At 38.4% G+C, this 26,179-nt stretch overlaps 1 protein-coding gene across 1 annotated transcript; it reads right to left on the bottom strand.

Annotated features, from left to right (window-relative positions):
• Positions 1 to 535: 535 nt before the first annotated feature.
• Positions 536 to 25,799, bottom strand: LOC104259800 (protein NPAT). Its single transcript, XM_059815485.1, has 18 exons — positions 25,763 to 25,799; positions 22,177 to 22,295; positions 20,502 to 20,562; positions 19,239 to 19,311; positions 18,708 to 18,748; positions 17,425 to 17,655; positions 16,839 to 16,923; positions 15,544 to 15,676; positions 14,953 to 15,044; positions 14,780 to 14,867; positions 12,932 to 13,028; positions 12,281 to 12,412; positions 9,793 to 11,487; positions 7,872 to 7,987; positions 7,671 to 7,779; positions 6,541 to 6,598; positions 2,805 to 3,960; positions 536 to 1,906 (listed from the first exon to the last, which is right to left on the bottom strand). The coding sequence occupies exons 1-18, from the start codon at positions 25,797 to 25,799 to the stop codon at positions 1,829 to 1,831; spliced, it is 4,401 nt and encodes a 1,466-aa protein (XP_059671468.1). The 3' UTR covers positions 536 to 1,828.
• Between the last annotated feature and the right edge of the window lie 380 nt (positions 25,800 to 26,179).

The raw sequence follows: 26,179 nt of genomic DNA on the forward strand, positions 1-26,179 counted from the left end.
CCTGTTGTGTACCTTGAAGCCAGGTCAAATGCAAAAAAGGAGCCCTGCTGTAGCACTCACACACCCTGGCTTGGAGTGCAGTATCAAAGCAAACTTGAAGAGATGGTGTTGTAACTTACACAATCAAGTACTAATACGGCCTCAAAATGCTACTGCTCCTTTTTTGTTCATTTAAACCTCTGATGTACAGTTTTGTCAACAAGCTTTTAAGTAGAGGCAGATTCAAGACCAAAGGAGTATAATTACCATTACTGCTTCTTAAGCAGTTCTTCAAATACTACAGTGGATATTGGCTGTCCCATGAAAGAGCTACACTATGTCTCAAATAAATTGCAAACCTATTTAAAATATCACATATCAACTGTCAGAATACTACTAAGCATAAAATGCCACCAGGTAGCAGAAAGACAATTGTTTTTGCCACTCTGACAATTGCTGCTATTAGTGTTTAACACTGAACTCTTTGTCTTAAAAAAATGACTGATCAACATGACTTTTCTATACAGTATCTGCAAAGCTGCTTAGTGGACTTAGAAAATTCTAAGCAAGACACACAACTTTTTATTAAAACAAAAATATTTATTCAAGCTGTAAATGCTATGCAGTATTTAGTTATTGGATGGGTTTAATATAAACATCTACTGCATAATATTGGTTCCTTAGGAATCCTTGTATACTATCTGAAACATTGCCCTGTTGCTGTACAGACCTCTTGCAAGAAAACTTGCATTTTTAAGACCTCAACGATTTGGGAACAAAGGAGGAAACACCAGTAGAGAAAATTCTGCAGTACCGGAGCAAGGCTTAGTGTGGTAATTTTCACCCATGCTAATTATTACTAAAATGTAGGCTAAGCTTCTCCTGTGCCTGTTTTGAAGAGAGTTTGTATAACAGCTATGACAAATTCTATGTTAAACAGAAAGATTAGATGCAAATTTCTCCATGTCTGGCTAAAAGCATAAGTGATATTAACAAATGCTTTTGCAACAGTACAAATGACAGTTAAAAGAATTGACTTTTGCAATAGAACACACTGAAATTCTTGTCTGGCTATTGCTACAGTTTAAGTATTCATACCAGGGTATGAGTACAGGGGTTAACCCACAACAAAGTACATTGTTTTGAAAACAGCTTTTGCATTCAAATGACATCCTATGCAGCAAGTACTGTAAACAGATGAGGCCTATCCAAATTAAAGTTCTTATCTGAATGACTGGTCAGGAAAAGCTTCATTAGATAAGAAATACTTTTGGAGGGTTTTTTTGCCTTATGTTTAGTTACTGGTATTTTTGTTAACTCGTTCAAAGCCTTACAACATGGGTTTGACAGTTATGAAAGAGAGTGTTAGTATGAGCCAGTTACATCTGAAGATTAAGTCCCTTTCGGATTTAACAAGACCATGGGAAGTGGCCAAGTTAGCTGCCCGTGTCTTAGAACGGTGAACTACAAACACTGTCTTCAAATTCACAACCTTCTTACAAACTGGCTATGCGGTTTGGATGGGTAAGTAGAGAATGCAGCAGAACACAGACAACGTGGTGTAACAGGAAACATACAACTTTTCTTACATTACATTTATACAAATTTACAGTTTTGCAAATTAAATGGCTCTATAATTATGCAAGTGCTTTTTCAAAAATAAACATATGCCAACTCAATGATATTTACACTTAGCAACCTGCTTCAGAAACAGCATGATTTTGCTATAAAGTGAAACTTCAGTGCACTGAAAGTGCAACTCACCCTTTAGAATTAACTTCTCTTCCCATGCAAAACCTCAGCATGACAACACCTAGCTTTAGACAGTCACAGTCCAACTCCTTTTTTTTCATTCATCATAATGCAAAGACAACAAAAACTTGTCCACATCCATTCCTGCTGGAAAAGAATTGGGTAGCTTCTTTTTCTGTAGAAGAGGAGAAGAACAGTTGTGTTAAATACTAAGAACCTGGGGATACTGAAGAGTCTGTAAGCATTCCTTTCTTCCTCATCCTTCCATCTGCCTCGTAGACATTAACTGCACAAAGCTCACCCAGACACTGAAATGCATATACACCTACATGTGCCCCCCAGAGTACAAACGGCATGGTTATGGGACAGGAGTAGGTGAGCTCTCGGCTTCAGCAGTAGCCCACCCAGACTGCAGGCAGGCACAGCCTCTAAGCTCTTGTCACATACCCAGCACGAGTAAGCGAGCGTTTTTCACTTACAGTATTTGGGGAATATGCTATGACTAAGTATGGTGAATTACAAACTTATACCTTGTCTCCTTTTTGATTATTTACATACATCCCCTTTTCATGTCTCACACCTTTGCAATTTGCCATTAAATCCCCAGGTCAAAAGCATGGTGCTGCAGACTACAGAGACCGGGAATACACAAAATGTGGATTCCTAGTCTTGGTGGTAAACGAGGATGCAAGAATAGCTTGAATTCTAGTAAGGCCTCGTTTGAGTTTGGCCTAATACCCACATTCCACCTAGAAACTTAGTGTGAAGTTAGAATTTAGAAAAACTCATTCATGTTTTAAAAGAAATAATTTGATTTTCATAGGTATGTGCAGAAAGTCAGTAGGAGTTACTTGTGTGTATCTGAAGATTATACTACTCCTAAGAAAACTGTTAATTCAGAGTAGGCTCAAGGGGCAAAGTTAGTAAACCTGATAAATGTAAATAGGATGTCAGGGATTTGGACTAGCACCTCTGAACCATCCCATTGTAGATTTTTTGTATATATGTGTGTGTATATCGGCGTCTAATATATATTTAGAATTCTAAATTAAAAAGTAAATGCTTGTACTTGCCTTTATTTTCTTCTTTTTTGACGGTGTTGGAGAGCTTTGAAGGTCTTTTCTATTTGCAGAACGAGAATTTCTCTCACCCTCATTCAAGTCCTCTAGTTTCCTTTTCTTTACTGTGCTCCTTAAAGATCTGAACTGTTGAGTATTGTCCTTCAGGGGGGTTGCAGTGCTAGTCCTTGCAATAGCTGCCCGTGACAGTATCATCAGCGTGTGAGCAGCCATACTGACACTATTTTCGCTACCTGTTTCACTAGCCGGACTGCAGGCAGGCAGGTCTGGCGTAGCAGGGGGTACCATGATTCTAGGGGTCGTGCTATCCTCGTTGAAGCGCCGACAGGTTGGTGTCCGTACACTATCTGTAGTATCATCTGTATGCCTGTCTCCAACTCCAGACGGCGTACGGGGTACTGGCAATTCTCCATTTTCAACTGTTTTACTAGTTGGGCTATGCCACTGAATGTCTTGCAACATTTCCACACATTGTTTAGTGAACGGACTTGACAGGCAAAGGCCTTGGTTGGAAACTTTAGCTGGTTCTCGCTTTGGCTCCTTCGAAGACAAAGAAACAGACACCGAAGATTTGCCATTCCCATTTGACAGTGACCCTTGCTTTTTGTTCAGCTCTTGCACTGAAGCAACTGTCTTCTCATTCCATAAGCTAACACTTTGTTGGCCATTTGAGAGTTTGGCAGTGTCCTGGTTCTTCTGTTTTTCATCAGTATCCCTTCGTAATTCATTTTCTTTATTTGCTGTAGTCTTGTGGAAGGGATCTAATGGAAGCCCTGCAGTTGCCACCTTCCGCTCGGGCTGTGGCTCCTTTGCAGATGCGCTTCTGTTGCTACCAACTTCTGGCTTACACAGAATTCTAGGCAACGTTTTATCTTTCTCTCTTTTTGTTACCTGTGCCTTAGCAGAGGATGATGCAGAGTCAACAGCAAATAAAGTACTTTCGTTTCTTTCTTTTTGGGATAAACTCTTAGTAGTCTGAATTTGGGTGTTTCCTCCTGGAGGGGGTAGGACGTTATCAAAGCAAAGCACTCTCCTGTGACTTTCGCTTTGTCTTGAATTTGAGCTTGTGCTCTCTACTGCTACAACAGGTAAGTTCTCCTCCACCTTCCTTCCTAGTTCTGCAGTGATAAGCTTGTCCGAATTTCCAGTCCTGAAAATGAGACAAACGCACTTCAGGAACATAGTTGTTCTTCCTAGGCAAGTTCATTTCAGCTGGCTGGAAGTCCCCACCCGCCCCTCAAAACACCTGTTTAAAGCTCTTTCCATTCTCTAAATGTAAGTATTTTATCAACATGCAAAGAGCAAGAGGAAGGGATGACAACTGCAGAAAGCTCACAGAAGGCCAAAAAGGATGACAAAAAGGTATGAATCAGAGCCTGTACAAAGAGCAATCAGGTAGACTGGGGCTCTTCAGCCTGTAAAGAGGTGACTAAGGGGAAATGCACAGAGCTCTGGGAAAAAAGCCAACAAAAAGGAAACTATTTGCTATATCTTCCAGTGGAAGAACTAGGGGCATCAAGTAAACTAGCATCAGATTCAAAACAAAACAAAGAAGTTTGGCCACTGCATGTAATTAAGCCTGGGAACTTTTTACCCTGGGATATTTGTGGATGCTGGTAGTTAACTTGAGTTCAAAAAGAAACCGAGCACATTCACGACAGGACAGTCCATCCCAGAATATTGGTTGTGGCTCCGGAAGTCCTTGGAGCTGAAACTGCTAAGAGGCTGCCAGAATATTCTGGGCAATATCATCATGCGCGTGCCTTGTACTCTCCCCTGTGCATTTGCTGTAAGCGACAGGATACAGAGCAAGACAAAAAGCTTTCAGTGGGCACCTGGATGAGAACATACAAACCCCCTGGGGCTTGGTCTCCACCTGACAACCAGCCACATTAGTGTGAAAAAGCCACCACTGCACTGTAGCAATGTCAAAAGAAAAGTGCTTCTGCTCTGTCAGCTCATACCACTGTAATGTCTGTGCCCTCTTCCTGGATTATGCTGCATTTCCAAGAGAATCATAGAATCATTCAGGTTGGAAAAGACCTTTAGGATAATCAAGCCCAACCATAAACCTAACCCTGCCAAGTCCATCACTAAGCCATGTCCCTAAGCACCACATCTACATGTCTTTTAAATACCTCCAGGGACAGTGACTCAATCACTTCCCTGGGCAGCCCATTCCAATGCTTGACAACCCTTTTGGTGAAGAAATTTTTCCTAATACGCAGTCTGAACCTCCCCTCGCACAACTTGAGGCCATTTCCTCTCCTTCTATCACTAGTTACATGGAAGAAGAGACCAACATCCACCTCGCTACAACTTCCTGTCAGGTAGTTGTAGAGAGCGATGAGGTCTCCCCTCAGCCTCCTCTTCTCCAGACTGAACAACCCCAGTTCCCTCAGCCGCTCCTCATAAGACTCGTGCTCCAGACCCTTCACCAGCTTCGTTGCCCTTCTTTGGACATGCTTCAGCACCTCAATGTCCTTCTTGTAGTGAGGGGCCCAGAAGCTTCTGCATAATCACCTGCGCTAGTAAGACTTTTCCCATGCAGATAAGCCTTTCTGGTTTGTAAGAAGAAAAGTCAAACTGACTTTGGGATGGTAAAGAAGGTATGGGTGGTAGCAGTTTGTTTTATTTCCATGAAATTTGAGATGAGACAGAGGGTAGACAGTAGAAGTGAGAAATTACATCTCCTTACAGGGAACATTTTGCTTTCTTTGCTATGCAAAACATATGTCTGGAGATTGATTAAAATTAACAGGTAGCTGAATTATCAAGGTGATATTACTCAAAATCTTGCTTCTGTGGCTTTTCAAAAAATCACTAATTATTGCATGCATCTATACCGTATACCTTGGTGTGTGTATATATATATTTTTTTTTAATAAGTTGACTTTATTGTTCTGTTTTCCTCCACTTTTCCAACATTTTAACTGAGTTCTGAATAGGTAGATTTTTTTAAAATATGTTTTATTTTTACAATAAAAGAATGTTTCACCTCTAACATTTAAACTGAACTTATCTCCTCCTACACTCTTTTGCTCATTCCAACATCCTTTTGTTTCTTAAGTCCATTAATGATAAGGAGAGTTACTACTGAAGCCTTGCTTTCTTCTCTCTCACTTGTCCAACAGAAAACTAGTACCTACACCAGTTAGCAATTAAGTTATATTCATCAATATAAGGTTAGCATGCTGTTCTCCTTGCCATCTTTCCTTTGACTTTTCACTTTATAAATGACCAAGCAGCGTTCTAATGTGCATAGGTGAAACACAGATGCAGAACCCAACCTAACAAGCTCTACTGGATTTGGGCCAGAGAGTGGTAAAGACAATGAGGCTATACTACAAATCTATGGGTACCACTCATCTGAAAAGAAAAAAAAGAAGAAAAAAGTTTTAGTCATTAAAATCTCCCAGTAAATGTAACAGGCAACTTCTCCTAGCTGGGACTCTGGTCAAACAATTTTTATTTGACAATTGAGACAGGACAAAATAAACACAAAGCCGTATAAAATTAACACAGAAATAGTAACAACAAAATTCTAGCACAGGCTGCACCAGTACTAGCACACATCTGTATCAATACTCCCAGCAAACAGACAGGAGGAAATAAAGGGGATACTGCTTATGCCATTGTTCAAAAGAGCTGCTCTCCTGTCCACCAATTCTGTATGAAGAAATTCATGGCAGGAAAAAGAAAGCAATTTTGAATACCTAGCACTACTGACCTTTGTGTTCGAGAATTTGTATGGTTCAAAGGCTCAGCTACACTTGGTACCAGTTTTCCTGGAACAACAGATGAAGTAGTAATTACAATATTCCAAGTAAATAATCTCACAGTTAGCACAATGACATTTCACCTCACAGAGAATCAATAAAGAAAAACCCAGCAACAAAACTCTGCAATTTTTTTGTAATTTTGACGTTTACAGATTAATAGATTAGCAAAGGTCACCAGCTAAGTATAAACAAGCAGCTTGCTGTCTACACTTAGATAATACGTAGGCCTGGCAAGACAAAACCTACTATGCTGGACTTACAAACGCACAGCAGGGATTTCCAAGTAGAAGGGAAATAACCACAGGGAACTCTGTTATCCATCAGCAAGCCAGAATGCAGACTAACTGTACAATCCTAGCTTTTTTCTTAATTTGCAACTTCATTCCATTTTCATTTTTATGTGTAAGCCTACTCTCTTTAAAAAAATGTAGATAAGCTAAAGCACAAGTTGTCCTTATAACTCAGTTTATTTTCTGTTTTCAATTATTTTTCTTTAGCCCCTCCCAACACCAAGAAATCAATGTAACAAGCAGTCTTGTTTCAATTTACTATTTAAAGACGCAAAGTCTCAATGAAATGAATAATCAGAAGCATATACCTGAAATGGCAAAGAGAAAACAGATAGCAGAGTGCATTTTTTGTATAAATGTGCAAGACCTCCATTAAATATTTTCCTTAATAAATGTTTAGAATTGCTGACTCTTCTAATAATTTCTTTTTTACCATGTGGCTTGGTTTCAATGGCAGCAGTAAACTGTACTTACAACCAATGAGATGAAAAATAATCAGAAACATAAACAAAAGTAAGCTTTTAAAACTGCATTAGAGCCTTGAAACATTAAATTTTGGAAATAAGCTTGATCCCAAATCTGGAATTATTTTATATGCCGGGAGATATTGTTCTTTCTAAACTGAGCAAATACGGTTACTAACTGCAGGTACAGGCCTCTCTCAAAGCCATCCCAGCAGCCATCTGGTAGAGAAGCACTGGTATTTATAAAACTTTATTACTCAGAATTGACATGTCTTTAGAACCCCCACTTTTCTTCTGCCCTTCTCAAGAATGCAAGGCAGGTACCTGTATTAGTCTTGTTTCTTGCTCCAGCAATCTTTTGTGATTTGGGAGGGATGGGAAGTTTTGGGACACTTCTGTTGCACACTGGATTAGCCACAGGCATATGCAGAACCTTGAAAGAACAAAATATTCCATTACAATTTACCAAAAGACTACTTATCACTTCAGCTTTAATTTTGAAAAGCTTTATTTGTGATGTGCTACCTGGCGGGCAGGTGCTGAGAATGTATTTCCATTTTGCCCTACTACTGAGAGAGGTATCATTCCCACCATTCCTTGCAAAACAGGCTGCACTGGAGATGCAATTATAATGGCAGAACCTAAAAAATACCAAAGTGTTAAAGTTGTACAGAAACTAAAAATACTTCAGTGCAAAGAAAAGCTTCAAGGCAGGATTTCTTAAAATTATGCACAGTCAAACCTTTAGCAAGAAAAGCTCTGGCTTTTTAGAAAAACTTCACTGTCCTTACTATATACATCACTACTACAAAACAGGGTAAGTACTGGCGTTGTTTTTAGTTTATATCCAATTCTTTAGTTAAAGTCTGTTTTCCTTTTTAAGAAATGGTTCAAAATTAAGCTTGAAGTATGACAAACCTATGCTAACCTATGTACAGTTGGACTTGATGATCTTAAAGGTCTTTTCCAACCTAAACGATTCTATGATTCTATTCTATGATTTTAAGGCTTGAACTTTAATTTTAAGTGATTTATAAAAACCAGTAAAAATAACACCAAATAGCTCGTTTTGCTGCTTAGTAAAAACAAACTAGTATTTGCATCCTATTCTCTACAATTAGCATGCTCAAAAATCATCAGCAGAATTTTATTTTTTTTTTTCTTCCAGTGCACCCATAACACCTTCCCACAACAAGCTGGGAAAGGCTAGCTGCGATCGTATGTAGATATTTAATGTATATTCCTGGCTGGTAGGAGGTGTTAAACGTAGTACACAGATTCTAGTTAATTAGTGGGTTTGAAATTAGTTATTAAAAAAAAAACAAAGCACAATAAGACTAATTTGGAATATTTAAGTCAAAGTTTCCTGTTAACTATTTAAATCATTGTTATAACAGTTGTTTTAAAAACAGTTATTCTAGCAGGTTTTAAAAGCGTCCAGCTGCCAGACATACAGGAATTCTAAAATAGGGGAACTATTATAGCACATTAATTGAAAAGTGGAATAAAAATTTCAAAAGTGAAAGAAGAATTTATTCCATACAGTTCTTCAGTTACGTGAGCACTAGGAGGAAAAATTCTATTTCTCTCTCTATGAAAAATTCTATTTTCTCTCTTCTATTTCTCTATGAAAAATAAAAAAATGAAGATAACTTGCATAAAGAAATCCTAACAATAGAAAAGGCCAGCACTCTCAGGTCTTGCACATACTGTTGCAATGGCCTCTGACCACGATGAAATGACAACACACAGAAATTCAAGGATAACTGCAACAAGTGTTTAGTTTTGGAAAGAAATCTACATGTGTTGATTACAGCTGGTTTATAGTTAGGTTTAACATTTTAAAAGCCACTTAAATTTTTTATTGCTGTAGTAATAAAAATGCTTGTACCAGGAGACATTTTATATTATGGAAAGAAATAATGTTATACTCTTGTATTTGTCTAAATGTACTTCTAGTGTAGAGTACGTTTTTGGAAAATGAAACAAAACAAAACAAGGAAGTAATTCTGGAAGGACTATCTACATCTAGCCAGTTATAGGTATCCATATTTAGTTTAGATGACACATAGCATACTATTTATAACAGGAATCTTATTAAAACAAAAACAAAAGAATGGCTTTATTTAACCAAAACAATGGAATCTTTTCTAGTGTAAGATAAAATATGCTTCCTAAATTTATCACTGCTAAAATTATATAGTTTAAGTTTCTGAAATACATGGCTATTTTTTTCAAAGAAGCCTGGTCAATGACTCTTCATAATTTTTATTTAATTTTTAGTAGCAACTAATATACTCAAAAAATACATAACTCCTGGCTAGTTTCACGGGGCAGATGGAGCAGTTTTTAAGAATTCCATTTATTTTTAATGCATTTACAAAAAAGGAATTAAAAAAGCTATATAAACACCACATTTTCAGTAATTTTCTAATAATGAGATTACCTTGTGGGAAGTTTGGGGAGACAGTCTGGTTTGCTGCAAATGGATTGCTGGATCTAGGAGGAGTCCGTAGCTGTTGTACAGCTGGAGCTTGGGCAGCAAGCGGCATAGAATTGCCAGGCAATACAACTACATTTGATGGTGTTACAGCTGTGCCCAAAGTAGCTGGATCAGTCACACAGGTGGCTATATAAAGGTTGTTTGAATTCCCAAAAGCTGTGCTAGTTGCCGGCATCAACTGTATAAATCCTCCTTCCTTGGAAAGATTAGTTGTACCTGCAACTGAAAAAACAGTGCAGTCTTCATTCTGAGTGTTAACTGAGGTGACCACAGGATCCTTAGGTCTAAGCACAAGAAGATTCTGCTCTGCCAAAGCTGAATCCACATTTTTTTCTGTGTCTTCTGAAGACAGACATTTGGACAGGCCTGCAGTTTTGGTTGGGGATTTGGCTGGAGAAGACAGTATTATAGTTGGCAAATTTTCTCCTGTGATGCTGGAAACAGCATTATTTAACTCTGTGTCTGATGAAATAAATGGATCATCACTGATTATGATCTTGAGGGACATTATATTAGAAGGATCAACATCCATTGGTTGACTACTAGAAGATACACCGCTTATACTTTTGGCCTCGGTACCTGACTCATCTGTTGAGGATGTAGTTTCTGGGAGAGGAGAGTGGCATATTTCAGATGTAGTTAGATTATTTTCAGTGGACACTACAGAAATTTCTGTACATGCATCATCACCTGAAGAGAAATATATATTATCAGCATCTACTTTTGTAGAAGATGAAGGTTCTTGCATTTCCCCTTGTGTTCCCTCCGAGTTTGACAGTCCTGAAGGGAGGTTAAAATCTTTCTTACAAGGCTTATCAAGTGTATGCTGATCATTTGAATAAGGTTTGTTAGAAGTATCAACAACTTCAAGCTGCAACTCTGTTTTGTCAAGACCCGAAATCTTCACTGCAGATCCTGCAGCACAGTCTGACTGTGTACTCTGTTCCTGATGGTTAGAGCAGTGGCTAGAGTTCTCCTGTAAAATACCAGGTAAGCCAGCTGTATCATTTATTACAGCCTGTTCTTTTCCTGCACTTGCTGACGGGCTAGAAATTGATGAATTGTTTTTTCTCAGCAGTACACTGTGGCCAGGGCTCCCATCAGAAGGGCTTTTAGTAAGTGTTTTTTCAGATAGTGACGTATCTGGTGATAAGCGACATTTACTTCCAGAATGTGTTTTGTTTTCACTGGCTGTAGTACCTTCTGCCAATGAAATCAAAGAAATCTGAGGACTATCAGAATGAACATATTCTAAATTAGGACTACTTTGAGCAGTATGACTTAGTGGGCCTTTTTCAACTTCCATAGCTCTTTCACTTTCAGATACTAATGCAGACAAATCTTTTTTATCATAAGAATCTCCACAGTGTTCATTACATTCGCTATCAGAAGTCTGTCTCTTGTTAGGTTCAGTCAAACCAGGCACAGAGTCAAAAGCAATTTCAAGCTCTCCAATATGTTCAGGGGTAATGGTTTTAAGTACTTCAGTCTGCTTCCTTGGTCTACAATTTCCATGCAACTGTTCGTTAGTTGAATTTTTCTTAGCCGTATCATCATCATTAATGTTGGTCTTCAAGGCACATGATGCTTCTCCTAACTGAAAGCCTTTACAGGATAGTGATTCTCTAGAATTATCACCTGTAAAACAGAGAATAAATAAGTTCCACAATTATTAGAACAGATGATCCTTTCACAGCATTTTAGAAGCAACTTATCAGTTCAATGGAAAACTGTTTCACATGAAACTAAGTGGGAATAACGTTACTCATCCTTACTTTCAAGGTGAGTGGAAAGTATATGAAACGTATGATTAGATTGCCTAATCTATGTAATCTGGCAAATCAGTTTGTACGTAAATAATAAGTAGACACATAATAAGCACATGGCTCAAGTCACTAAATCAGATTTCCCGAAGTATAAAAAACATCTCAGGATAATGACCTCTCAGCTCTATTTCTCATATACTTTCTCTAACTATCTGCTACTGACAGACTATTGTTCAGAATGGGGTAGACAGATTAAACATACCTTTTGTCCAGAGTAAGACTCTTTTTGTGTATTAATTAACCAATACATCACAGAACAGAGAGAAAAAATTAGTATGGTTAGATGCAGTATATTATATTTACATGCTCCACAGTGAAAATTGCGAAGCATCTCTGTTTTAAATGAGAAAACAGTTTTGCGGATATTCTGGTTTCATTCAGGAGCTGATCGAGTAAGACTTGTAAGTACACTGATGGACTACTGTTAAATTTAATAGACTGAAACTTTCTAACAAACTAGGTGTATTCGTATGTTCATGCAATGCAAATGTCAAATTGGATATTATCATTGAAAACAAAGATTTTGAATGGTCTGAAAATACTTTCATAGCGAAAAGTGAACAGACTAGAAGAGATCTTAGCGAAAAAAAACCAAAACAACCTACATCTACTAGTTTCTTCTGTTCCTAAAGAACTTTCAAGTGTTTCCAGGTTATCCTCATCCACCAGGATTGCATTTTCTACTCCACTCTGACCAGAAATACCAGCAGGTAAGTTCTTGTTTACCTTGCTCTTTCCTGTTTTCAAAATAAAGCACAAAGAATGATTAAATATGTCATTTTACACACAAGTGTTATTATTATATTTTAAATGAAGCATGGAGATTTCAAATTCAAGAAATGCCATCCTAAAGTCAAAGAACTATTTTTCTATATTCATTACAAATCCAGAAACAGCATAAAAACATCCTTGTATTTTATGTGATCAGACAAATAGAAAAATTTTACAACAAAATAGAAAAACAAGTATGAACTATCATCCTTTAGATCAGAACAGTCTAAAATAACAGCAATAAAATGATCACTGAGCCAACACAAAACCAAAACTTCAGCCACAAGAAAACGCTGTACTTTATAGTCATGTATAAATGTGTATGAAAATCTAATTCTGAATTGAGGGACACAGATGCCATCCAGTCCATTTCTCTTGCAAAAGAGGCCAGCTGAATTACCTTTGCTTCTTCAATCAATACTTAGGAAAACTCATCATTCATGATGCTTTATAGTAATGGTACAATCGAGAATAATATACCCTACCATAATCAAACAAGTCAAAGAGTGCCTGAAAAGCTGGATCTGATTCTGTCTGTTCTAGAATGTCCTGTATAGCCTCTTCTGACATATGAATTTCACCCTGAGAAAAGACAAGACATACAGAACTGTTAGACAGTTACTTCAATAACTTAAAGAAAAACAGACGAGTTGTTTTCTTCTCAGATTCTTTTTAGTTCTATTACTTCTGCTCAGCACAGAAACATAAAGACTAATGCTGGAAACATTTCTGCCACAAATTTAATGTCTGTTAAAAAATATTAGTGACTGAAATTAAGAAATAAAATTCCCCAAAACCCAAACATCTTTGTCAGACATTACACCCTGCACGTGCACATTGGAGTATTCTCCACATCATGATCAGCATTAAGAAGGACTAAATCTCAGGCTACACTGGAAGCTTATACAGATGGTATGAATGCCATGAGGCTGCACTAGCCAACTACTGGAAACAAAAATCCCCAAATTAACCCCAATTTCTTGTTTTTGCGTCTATCTAGAAGACAATGCTAAGCAAAGGGAAGTTTTATTTCATTTACCCATTACATGTTCTATAACATAACTTCCAACTACTTTTCTGTGGAAGGCAACTGGAAGGCACAGCTACATAGGACACTGCTCTCAGGTTCCTGTTTCAAGATGAATTGTTTGGTAGCAGCCCAGGAAGAAAATAAGCGGGGCACTCAGTACATATTCAAGCATTGAAATACAAAGTTTCTCCTGACTTCCCAGAGAGTCTCTAAGCACTCTACAGCCTTTGATATGGTGGTTGTAAGGGTGGATATCCCATGTGATATGCTTGATTATTTTGTCTCAGCTACTCTACCTAAACCAATAAGCTGCTTTGATTTTGTTCTGCCCAAGAAAATGGAATACAGCTTTTCAGCTCTGTATTTTGACAAAAATTGACCTAAAATCACCGAGTGACAGAAGAATAGCTTTTAAAAAACAGACATCTCTACTTCATAAACAGCAACTGCCTCTACTCTCCTGCCCTTTTCATGAGGGCCATGAAGATTATAATTGCCCTTATTAAGAGCCCTTTATCACTGTGATTGCCAGCTCAAGGGTTGTAGGAAAACGGAAGGAGAACACTAGAAGTTTACTTTGTAGAAGTAAAACGTACATTTCCTCCAAAAGCAAGAAAATACTAGATTTGAAGAAAAAGCATCCTCATTTAGGTTCCAAAGACAATTTCTCTTGCTATACTAGACGATCTATGTCTATCTTGCAGGAAATCAGATCAGACGAAACATGTCTGGAGACTGTAAGATATTTTAAATTCCTTTTTCTTTTATAAGGCTATTGACTAGATCTCCAGTCAGAAGCTGGTACCAAATTACTGGTACCAAAGATCCAGTGATAAGCAGGCAGCTGGTGACTGTGGGACAGTGTACTTAAATCTCAGTCCGAGGGTAATGTTAAGAGCTAACCACTGCCAGAAGCAGTCCCACTCCCTCGTTTTTTGACCCTGCTGCATGCTTATGCTGTCTTATACAGGCACTGGGAATGAATTCAGGGTGCTGAACTGGCACAAAATTAACCCCAGCAAAATACTAGTACCCTGTCAGTTCAGCTCCTCAAACCTGCCCACCACCATACAACAAGGTAAGAGTTAATGCCTATGCAACGGAAGTTATGGAACTGCCCCTGGGCAGAAGCTAGCCATTAGATAGGCTTAGCTGTATTGTAAAACAAACAAATAAATAAAAAGAAAGAAGAGAAAGAGGAGAGCAATCTCAGACAGCAGACAGAGGTTCAGCATAGTTCCCACAGCGGATCACTCCATGTGCCTGGTCTTAAAAAAATGTGAACAGGGCAATCTGCACCTACCTGAAGTCCAAGGATTTCATCAATTGAAGTCTCCTGTTCCGTGGGACCACTGTCTGTCTGTTTAGGGGCCTGAGCGACATTGCCATCACTGAAACACATTAGTCATTAGTTCAGGACTCAAAAAATAAATCACATTAAGAATACGTATGAAGTTTAGAGATTCCTTTTATTACCTGCCCAGGATTTTGTTGATGTTCTCAGCAAGCTTCTCCTGAAGAGACTTGTTGCTCAAGATTTTTTCTCTGGCATTTTCAATAACCAGTTGCTGGAAAACACAGTTTTAAAGCGGTCAGGTTTCTATTTTTATCATCACTAGAAAAGGAGCATGAATTTCCAACTTACAGGTGAAAAAAAATAAATCAATTCAACACAGAGAACACTTTATAACGGAGACAGCCAATCTGTGACTGCATGACATTGTTATGAAAACCATCCCAAAACATTCCTGTACTTCTACTCTCCTAAAGTACAGCAAGGCTTATTGCGCTTTCTGGTTTCCCTTCGCTAAAAAATTACTGTATTCTGACAGCTTACAGGTATCTTAGCAAAGCCAATAAATAGAGGGGAAAAAAAAAACCCTCTACATAGCCATGCCATTCTCACTAGTTTAGTACACAGAAGAACTAGTTCAAATACAAAACAACAAATTTATCTTCTAATGTTGACTTCTATAATTCCCAAGATGAACAACATGTAAGAGACTATTTCTCTTCAGTTCGAATTTTTTTCTTAAATGTAAATAGATTACGTAAGTATGTACTCACTGGGAAGTTACCATCGATGAATTCTTCAAGGGGCTCACTTTCTTTTTCTATTATTACTTCATCAGGGTCTTGAGAACTTCTGGTTGTTGAAAGAGGTCCAGATGTTGCAATAGTTTTCCTCTTCTGAGATTCACTGAAACATTCCAGGAAATGTATTACATATTTTGTGAGAACATAGCAAACACTAGACCCCATGGTCAGTAAATCAAGTGTTTCTCTTCCTTCCTAGCAAACGAAAGATTATGATCAACAGAAAATTAATTACATATTGGAAATAAAATAAAAGCCGATACTTGTTTCATTATGTCGTATGCACACATTATGTCTGACTTCACTGACGTCACAAACAAATAAACAGATTGTGGGTAAACAGCATAATGGCAAATTGAATTCCATGCCCACTATTCAGTATTCTTCCCCTCTCCAGTACATGTTACTTTAACTGGTGGTACAGGTTCTAATTAACTGCCACTCAAGAAAAAGATTTGGGCATCACCACTGAAAATAAAGCTCTCTCTCAAAGAGCAGCTGTTGTCAAAGAAGCAAAACCAAATGTTAGGTTGCATAAGAATTTAGATGATGAATAGGAAATGTAATGTTTTTATATGAGGTCACGGTGTACGCTCTTCTGAAACCATCACTCAGGATTGGCACTAAAGTAATTTATATATAAAAAAGTTCTGTAGGAACAGAGCAGACTTGGAAAAGGTATAAATGAGTAAGGATCTGGAAAAATTCTAAGCATAACCACTGACTGGGATTTAGTCAGGGATAAAGACAACAAATGGAATACAAAGAGAACACTCAACTAATTAAAAACAAAAGGACATTGGCATCAAAGAATAAAAAATGCAAAACTAGTGTAAGAACAGGTTTTCACACCACTTTTATTGCGAATGAAAGTTTTTGCTGACAAAATTTACTGAAGCCAATAGTTTTTCTAAGTTAAAAACAAACAGAACGCACATTTAGATCAATATTGTGAATTTTCATAATTGATAAGGATATTTTGGGAGGATTACTAAATCTCAGGCTCCAAGATTATTTGCCTATGCCTAATACTGGAATAATGTAAAGATCAGCTATATGCAATAAAGAAGCACAAATAGCCTCCTATCAGGCTAATGTTAAGTCCTTTGACTTTCTTTTCCTTTGTGAAACATCACACACTGGCCACTCTCAGTGGATCTTAAATGTGAAACAGGCCACCATCTGAGAAAATTTACACTAGAGATTAGAACACTGCATAATCGCTAAATGATCTTAAAAATAAAACAAAAAACCCCCATCTTTACCTTTTCCGTCTTCCTGGAGAAAGCAAGTTTGAATGAACCTTTCGTTCTTGTGATGCTGGAACTTGAATGTGTATGAATTCTCCTGCTTTATAAAGGAAAAAAAAAAGGTCATGATGCCAGTACCTTTTCCAGTGACATTCTTAAAGCACTATAGAAATCTACACATTACTGATTATGCTCCAATCAATTCCTGGGAATTCAAACAAAATAATTTGTTATTACTATGAAAACGAGAACCATTCCTTTTAAATATATCTTTAGAAAAACATCCACTTGATATGGATCATCCCTATCTGCTAAAACAAGTGTTTTGGGTGAGAGTGAGAACACAGGATAGAATAATGACAAATTAATGCATTTCTGATCTCTGAACCCACATTAGCAAGCAAGTATGCAAGAGTCATTTCTCTTTTGGGCATTCCTTTTATTTTAATCACCTGAACCAGTCTGGAGAACTAGGGGAACAAAGCATGCATTTTCTGAAACATTTTTGGTATAAGATGATTAGCCCTGATTCTAGAAAACTTCAATCTATAGCCACAGATTTTTCACAGACAAAAAAGGTTTAAAAACGTGTGCAACTTACCGCTGATCTTGTTTTCTTGGGTTTGTGACTGGTGTACAAACAGCGTATTCAGTCTTGTCTGTGACATGCTTTGATTTATTGTTGGCCTGTGAATAACTTGAGGAGATACAACAGAAGAGGAATTCTGTGGCCCTGACTGATGGGCTACTGACAACAATCCTGAGTTTGCAGGAGCTGATTGCTGAAGCATTCTCTGTCTTTTCATCTCTACAATTCCACTTCTTGTACGTGCTGGAGATAATAAAGACAAGATAAAAATATATGATAAAGGAATTCAAAAAGGTTGCTGATTTTCCAAGACCTAATTAAGGATGCTCCATGGAAGCTTTTTTGTGCTTCAACAACTAATTTACGAAACTCAAAAAGTAAGCAAAGCCCATCTTTGTCTTCTGTGTTACAGGTTTGAGCCAAAATAATTCAAGAAGTACAGCAAACTTACACAGACTTTGTAACCATGCTTGCATCATTGCTTAAATATTTCCAGGAATAAATCATATCAAAACTATATTTTGGTACATAATATACCAATCACGTAACTGACCTTAACTGAAATAGCTAAACCAATGTAAGTTTGCATTTATTTATCAGACTACATCTGACAAATTTAAACAACAGACCACCCAATCCACTGAATCTCAGATCCAAGACAATCACTACCTATATTTCACATTCTCTTTTCTCACAGAGGTTACTCAGTAGAAGTAGGACAGAGAGAAAAATTTATTAAGTAAAATAACTTTTCTTTGAGAGTTCATTTGGCAGTTTTTGTAATGAAAGAAACAATTCTAGATAGAACAAGTATCTTTTCATATTTTGCTTAGATATATGTTTGTATACATAAAAATAATTTTCAAGTTTGCAATACATTTTTATATTCCCCTTCCACAGAAATGAAACTGCATCATAATTAGACTGGTTATATTTTCAGTTCCTCTATGAACCACAAATTAAGTCAACAGCTTCAGGACTGAAACAGCCATTTTCAAGCCTTTTAATTGTGTTGATTTCTAAAAAGTTTTTAGCAGAGAAGAAAACGCTATATAGAGAATTTAAGCCCCTTGCAAAAAGCTCAGCTTCTCTTATTTTCCTTTCTTAATCATTACAGTAATCCACAGACCACGCTGAAGACAACAGCCACGCTGAAGAAAACACTACAGTAGAGATTTGACGTTTTAAGGGTAAGGATGCATTACTGATTGCTGCATCATTCTCCCATTTTTTGCCAAAATAGATAATTTGAACATAAAGGCTATTGATCTCATGCAGTTGGCCCACTTACTTACCCCTTTGATTAGCAGAAAATCCTGTGGAATTCTGCATGCTCCTAAAAAATAAAGCAGGTGACAGAAATAAAAGGAGCACAATGGAAACACTCAGCAACACAGTGCTATACCATCTATTGCATAGTTAATGTCAGTCTGGTCCCAACCACACATTACTTCAGGAAGCTTCAACCTACTGATTGTTGTTTTTATTCTTTTAAAAACAATGGTCACGGATTCTTCAAATGAAGCTTACTGTTATATATTTGATCAAGTAACCACAACGGTATCGGATTCTAAATGAGTCATAGTATATTGTTTTATTACAGGAAGGCCACATAATCACACTAATGCTCTGCTTACCTGCTAGTCCTGCCTTAAAATTTTGAAATGTCTACTCAACTACCAACTCTCACATACTTATCTCTTTCATCATCTCTCAGATGCAATAGAAAGCAAAACCATTCTCATACCATGATAAAGGGAGTTTAACAACATAGGGCCTTGCTTTTAGGGTGAAATTTTACTTTCTTGATTTCAAAACTATATTACCTGATCTGAGAAAGCGTATAGTCTAATTTTTTCCACAGAGATGACATCATTGCTGGAACTTCAGTTGTTGTTTCTAAAATAAACCATTAAAAAAACCATTTTAGATGCCTAATACAGGTACTTGAAAAAAGTAAAATCACATGCTAATTATTATGGGGTGTTTCAGACATCATCTAACTTTAGATGTATAGTTGCCTTCTTAATACTCTGTTATTTAGAGAGCCCTAACTCCTAATTTAAGAGCTTTGATATGAACACATACTCATCATGGATACAGTTCTCAATTTTAGAAGCCTAAATGAAACTGAGGCAGAGACATTCATCATGATAATTCTCAATGGAATCTACACGTGATTTTGACTCCTGGGCAAACACATGCTAACCTAACCTAACTAACTTCTGGAAATGGCATTCATACTCCCAAGTCACTTGTGTGCTTTTGAAAATTGTAACCCAGCAGACAGCCCTTTAAAAGTAATGGTTTATTTTAAGACGTCACTCAAACAGGTAAAAACACTTGGTATTATTGAAGCACAGAACATTAAAGTATAAATGAAAAGATGTAAGCAGATCCATTTACAAAGTTTTTCAAGGAGTCAAGTACAAAGTATTCTGAAGAAAGTATGTTTGTGTCTTAGTTATCATTTCTAGTAAACCTAGTGTGAAATGAAAAACCATTCAAAAATCTTCCAAACATAACATGTCTTAAAGTGCGAGTCACAGAACTAAGCACTACTAAAATCTGATCGTAGAACATTTATCAAAAATTCTAAGACTTGGCAACATTAAGAAGCTCAAGAACTGCTTTTAACCACAGAAAAAGCTCTAACTCTGTCTCTACTATTCATACACAATATTAATTTATTCTGGATTTATTTTAATTACTTTTAAAAACAAGACAACAAACATTTCACACCATAGGACTCTTCCTGGTTATTTATCTCACAATAAACAGTGTAATTTTACATTTTGCACACTTTGTGCTTATATTATATCTTTGTGCTTTATTACATTAGGATTTCGGCTCAAATTTGAAGTGAAAGCATACGCTGGCAAATCCAAACTAAGATAATCAATTAATTTTGCTCACAAGATGCTGATCTAATTGGCCGTTGTCTACCTAATATGGAAACCTTCAACTTCTAGCATAGATGGGGGATTGTGCCAAGTCCAAATATAGGTGGCGACATTACCCCTTCCTCAAGGAGTTCATAACAGCTAAAGAAGAAAAATAAATAAATAAATCTCATTCTGAAGGCTTACCTTTTGTTTTCATGGCGACATATTCATTAAGAATAGTTGTCAAGTTTTTCCCACACAGGGACTAGAAAAAAACATAAGAATCTTAGAATCTTCACTAATAACTTATACTTCATCTGCTTTATCACATTATATTTAAGCAGTTCTTTAGAAGACTGCAACATGCTGACCCTCAACACAGGGAACTGTACTTTATGTTGCTGGTGCTGAGTTGTCTCACACTAGGTAGAGAGCGATCTATGGAACAAAATGCCACTACAAACACAAAACCTGGAGTGCTTGATCTCATCATACAACACTGGTATAGTAGTTAGAGCTGCATGACCTCCACTCATCTTTGTTATTATGGAAAAAAGACACAAGAATAAGACGATGAACACCTGTTAACAGAGTAATAAGCATGTATCATTCCAGAACATAACATGCATTAAGATGCAAACATGAAGAGAACTTCTGCCTAAAGTAAAATAACAGTCACATGGATTCAACTTTCATATCGTATTTATTTGTTCTGCTATTTCAGGTCAAACAGAGAATTAAGTTTTTCAAGTTACCACTATCATTTGCTGTACCTTCTTTTGTTGATAGTGGAAACTCTACAGTGTATGACAAATACAGCCCTTTATTGCAAGTATTTTGAGCTGCAGTGAGACTCTTTTCTTAAACACTATCATATCATCACTTTTCTATGAAAAATGGGAAAAATGTTTCTACTGAGAAAAGGAAGATAATTAAAAACTCTAAGAATCTGGATAACCTATTTACATTTGTTTTTTCTAATTCTTGCTGGCCATGGCTTGGTTCTCAATTCCCTCCCCTCAAAGTACAGATGACTACACACTTGTAAATGAAATAAGTTCAATGGTCTGTTTTGAATAGGTGCATCAGGACCTCAGATCTCAGAAAATATTTCCACAGATTTTGAATACTGTGGACAAAATCCCAGACCATATAATTAACTGATATATTAGAAGAATGAAATGGAAAGAAGATGCACATATTAACATTAAAAGGTTGATACACAGCAATATCTAAACCCTGTAATTTGCATACTATATTAAAAAAAATCCCATTTTGTATATGTTAAAAATGCAAAGTATCTAATTAGCCTGTAGCTATATGAACATATCTACATATGTAGCTACACACTGTATTTATGCACACCGAAAGTTCCACCTTTCACTTGGGACAAAGCAGATGATGCTGATCAAAGAGGAAGCTGAACTGAAGCAGTTTTTGTCAACAAAATTTGGTAGCCTTAGATAAAGCTGGGGTACCTTACCTAAATATTGAATATGTACTTGAAATGGAACATTACCAGCTGCTGTGCCTAAGATAGGAAAGCAACCTCCAATAAATACCAAGAGCAGCCCTGAAATCAATAAAACCCTTGCGACACCCTTCCATAAATCAATCTCAAAGCTAAAAAGCAGACTAAATGTAATATACTGAAACCAATTTGTGTATTTTACACTTAAGTGTTTCTTAGTAAGATTAAATAGTAGAACACTAACATCATAGGATGCAAAAAACCCCAAACAAAAAAAACCCAAACAGAGGGGACAATCTAACCATTTTAAGCAGCATTTGAGAAATAACTGTTACACTGAGAAAACTCTATTTTCTTTTCCATGTATGCAAGACAATTTAACTTTCTGCTTTGCAAATACAAACTCACTAGCAAGCAGGCTGGAATAATCCCATCCTCTGTACAGTGCTCTGCATATTCCTTCAAATCTGAGCTTTCCAAAATAAACTCACGGCAAGTAGCTAGAAGTTTCTCCTGTTGTAAATATCCTGCAACAGATCAGACAGAAAATTTTGCTATTTCATTCATCACTTCTGCTCAATAGGTATCAAAGCATTAACATAACCAGCTGCATACAGTGTTGAAATAATCAGGTAAAGATTTGTATGTTAGACAAGGAAAGTGAAGTTATTTTCAAAGAGCATATATCTTGCAAAGTATTTCTTTAGTAGTTAAAACCAGAAAGAGCACAAAATATTATTGATATTATACTGCCTTTACAAACTATTCAAGACTGGAAGTGAGACAATATAGACAATTTCTGATTGATCTTTAATACAGACAATAAAAGTTCAAACAACCCAGTTTGATAATTAAATGGAATTCTACAATACTTCGTTAATAAAATGCATTGCTGCATAATAATAACTCTCCATCTATCCTCCTGTTTCAAAATAGGCAAAACCTGTGCAGCTTTTACAACAGTATATAAGATTTGTTCAAAAAAATTGGCATTGTACAAAGATTAAGAACAGAAAAAGTTTTTGCCCCGCCCCCCCCCGTAATTTTCATTTCGAAGAGAAGTACTAGCTGCAACTTGTGCCCTGTACACACCCCAAGACTCAGTAGTTACCTTAACAGGAAGTACACCGAAAAAGTATACTTTTTCAAAATTCCATTCCTCAGCATATATGTTCTGCTTTAATCAAACTTTTTAAGCCCTGCTTTAATCTTCAAATACTCTAAACATTAAAAGATAGAATTAGAGCAATCTGAATGAAGGATTTTAGAACAAAGAGCCACAAAAGAAAATGCCTCTTCTTGCTTGTAGCAGAACTGAACACGCAGTTTTGAAGAAAGGATAAAATATGTGCCTAATTATACAACAAAGGATATATATACATTATCATATCTATTTCAGTGGACCCCCAAAATGGTCCACCTCAGTATGGGAATCACTATAGAAAAATGCAGCCTTTAAGTTTGCATGAAGACAAGTATCTTTCAGCAGATCTGAGTATAGCTGGAAAAAACCAGATCATATTTCAGACACATAAGCTCTTGTTCAGGTCTTCAACAAATAAGCAAACTTGAAAGTCAAACACAGTTTGGGAATAACCACTGTGAGTTTAATCACGGTGTATGAGCCGGCCTATCCAACAGAAAACATTAGTGGTACCTATTTAGTTTTTCAAATACGTTTTGCTAGAAAACTCTCAAGCCACAAAATGCTGGAAGCTGAAAGTGTATTTTGGGGAAACACAATTATATGCCAGTCTTATTCCTATCTACCATACCATCCACTGTTGACCAGGATGGAAGGAAGACAGGGTATTAGGCTAGGTGGAGCTTTGATCTGTGCTGGTATGGCTGTTGTTACAATCAAACTCATCTGGACAGTCACGTAAAAAGTCGCAATTTTTCTTTCTTGAACCTACTACTACAGTATTGCAAGGGATGACCAAATGCTTGCATACAGGCACATTTGGAACATACATCAATTTCCTGCAAAATAAGGCATTCCAATGTTCAAAAATTGCTGAATTAAGATCTTCTGTGCAACTGAACTGAACTGCTTGTGCACACACTGTATAATGACATAACAGTACACAATCTTTAACACCACCAAAACCAAATTAAAGGCACAAAAGGTAGACTACCTTCTGAACTAGGAATGATTCAATATTTTGTTCTATCTTAAGAAATGTAAAGACACACATCTAACTCACAGTACAAATTCACTCTTACGTTAATTAGAAAAAGAGAAGTTTTCTTTTCTTCACTATGAGGGTGGTGAGGCACTGGAACAGGTTGCCCAGAGAAGTTGTGGATGGCCCAACCCTGGAAGTGTTCAAGGCCAGGTTGGACGGGGCTTTGAGCAACCTGGTCTAGTGGAAGGCATCCCTGCCTGTGGCAGCTGGGTTGCAACTAGATGACCTTTAGGGTCCCTTCCAACTCAAACCATTCTATGATTCTTATGTGTTTTTCTATGGGTGATCTCATACTAACATTTTAGTTTTGTTTCTTAAACCAATATTCATCAACCTTCACCACACAAGAAAGACTTATTAGAGAGGGAAAAATAAAATAAAAAAAAAAAAAGATGGAAGAGCAGCTGCACTGGGAAGCCTGTTTATCCGCCCAAATTCAGAGGTGCCTCACGGAAGAGGAATCCCTATTAGAAGACAGAAATAGCTACAAGGAATATCCTGTTTTACAACCTCAGGTTGCTCAGAAGTTTTCTAGACATGATGCATGCACCATGCCACAACAGACACAAGATAGGATGGATCATCCTTAGTATGCATGACATTGCCAAGATTGTATACTACGTCTGCAAGTCTCTGGTAAGCATGCGAGATAAGCTTTCTACCCAGAATCTTGTAACATATTTTTTTTATAGAAAAGTACAGCAAGAGATCTCCCTTGCATGATTTTAAATCTTCTTTTACAATGCATGGAGTTTCTAAAAATCCTCTATTACTTCATGATTATAAAAACATTGCATCTCTTACCAGCCTTGTTTCTCAAGAGAGTAGCAAGAAACATTTCGGGTAGTATTTAAAAATAAATTGTGCTGGAGGGAACGCTAAAGAAAAAACTCAGCCATTATGGCTTTGGATTAAAAAAAAAAAACTGTGGACAACTGAAAACAGAATCGCACAATGCAAGCTGCCAGGAAATCCTGCCACCTGTGCCAACAGGTGCTTACGTGTGGGACTTAAATACGTGGGTCATATTTTTGATTGCCATCCATTTTTTATTATCTTTGGCAGTATCCAAATAATCCAAAGCACACAGTCATTTTAAAAACTCCCTGTCTGCTGCCGACATCCTGAACACACTTACTCTGCGCTTTTCACAGGCACTGAACAAACCCGAACTCTCAATGCAGCCTCACAGGTGACAGAAACAGGGAGGGAAATAAAAATCAGCTGAATGTTAACCTAGCCTCCTCTGGTGTTTTGGACCACCCTTGCATTCCTCCTGTAATCAGGCACTTTATTAAACCCCATTCACCCGGCAGCTGTCTGTAGGAGGACACCGGAGACCACCACATTTTCTCGAACTCGTGGAAAACCCGAGTTCGGGACACGGCCGGGGAGCAGCACGGCCCGGCCCGCACGGCCTGGCGGGCTGCCCTGCGCCCGCGGCGGCTCCAGGGGCCCGCAAGTCCCTCAAGACCGAGCTGCGTTTGTTTCCTACTAGCGACCGGACCGGAGGGGGCCGCGGGGGACAGCCCGGAGACCGCCGGTCCCGGGACTACGCCTCGGCGGCAGAGGCAGTGACAACCCCAGCCCAGGGGAGACGAGCGCGATGCGGTCGAGGGTCAAGGGCGCAGCCGCTTCACTCTCCTGCCGCGCCAAGGGCGCTGCCGGCGGCTGACAATCCCCAGCACAGCCTCGCCGGCGCGGCCGCCGCCTGCCCCCCCGCCCCCCGCCCCGGCCGTCCCCGCCGCGCTTCAGGGGCGAGCGGCGACCCCGCCCCGCCCTCGCTCGCTCGCTCACTCACTCACCCAGCACCAGCCGGGCCACGTCGGACGGCAGCAGCATGGCCCGAGGCGGCGAGGGGAACAGAGGAGGAGGGAGGGGAGGCAGCGGAACAGAGCTCCCAGAGGCGCAGCGCGGCCGCCCCGCCACCGAGGGGAAGGCGCGGAAACTCCGCCAGCCACCGCCGCGCCCGGCCCCTTCCGCCGGAACCCGCCGCCGCCGCGCATCCGCTTCCAGGTCCGCCACACGTGCGCGCCGGTCCGCTCCGCGCCGCCGGGAGGAGGGGAGGGCGCGCGCTGCAGCCGCGGGCGGCCGCTCTCCCCGGTCTGCTCCCGCCGCCCGCCAGGCCGCTCGGAGGTGGCCCCGCTCCCTTCCGACGCGCACTGGGCCGCGGTGGCGACGCGGCCTCCCTCCGCCCGAGGCTCCGTGGCCCTGAGGGGCTG

The sequence above is a fragment of the Gavia stellata genome, chromosome 1 (genome assembly GCF_030936135.1).
Source record: "Gavia stellata isolate bGavSte3 chromosome 1, bGavSte3.hap2, whole genome shotgun sequence".
NCBI classification, from domain to species: Eukaryota; Metazoa; Chordata; class Aves; order Gaviiformes; family Gaviidae; genus Gavia; species Gavia stellata.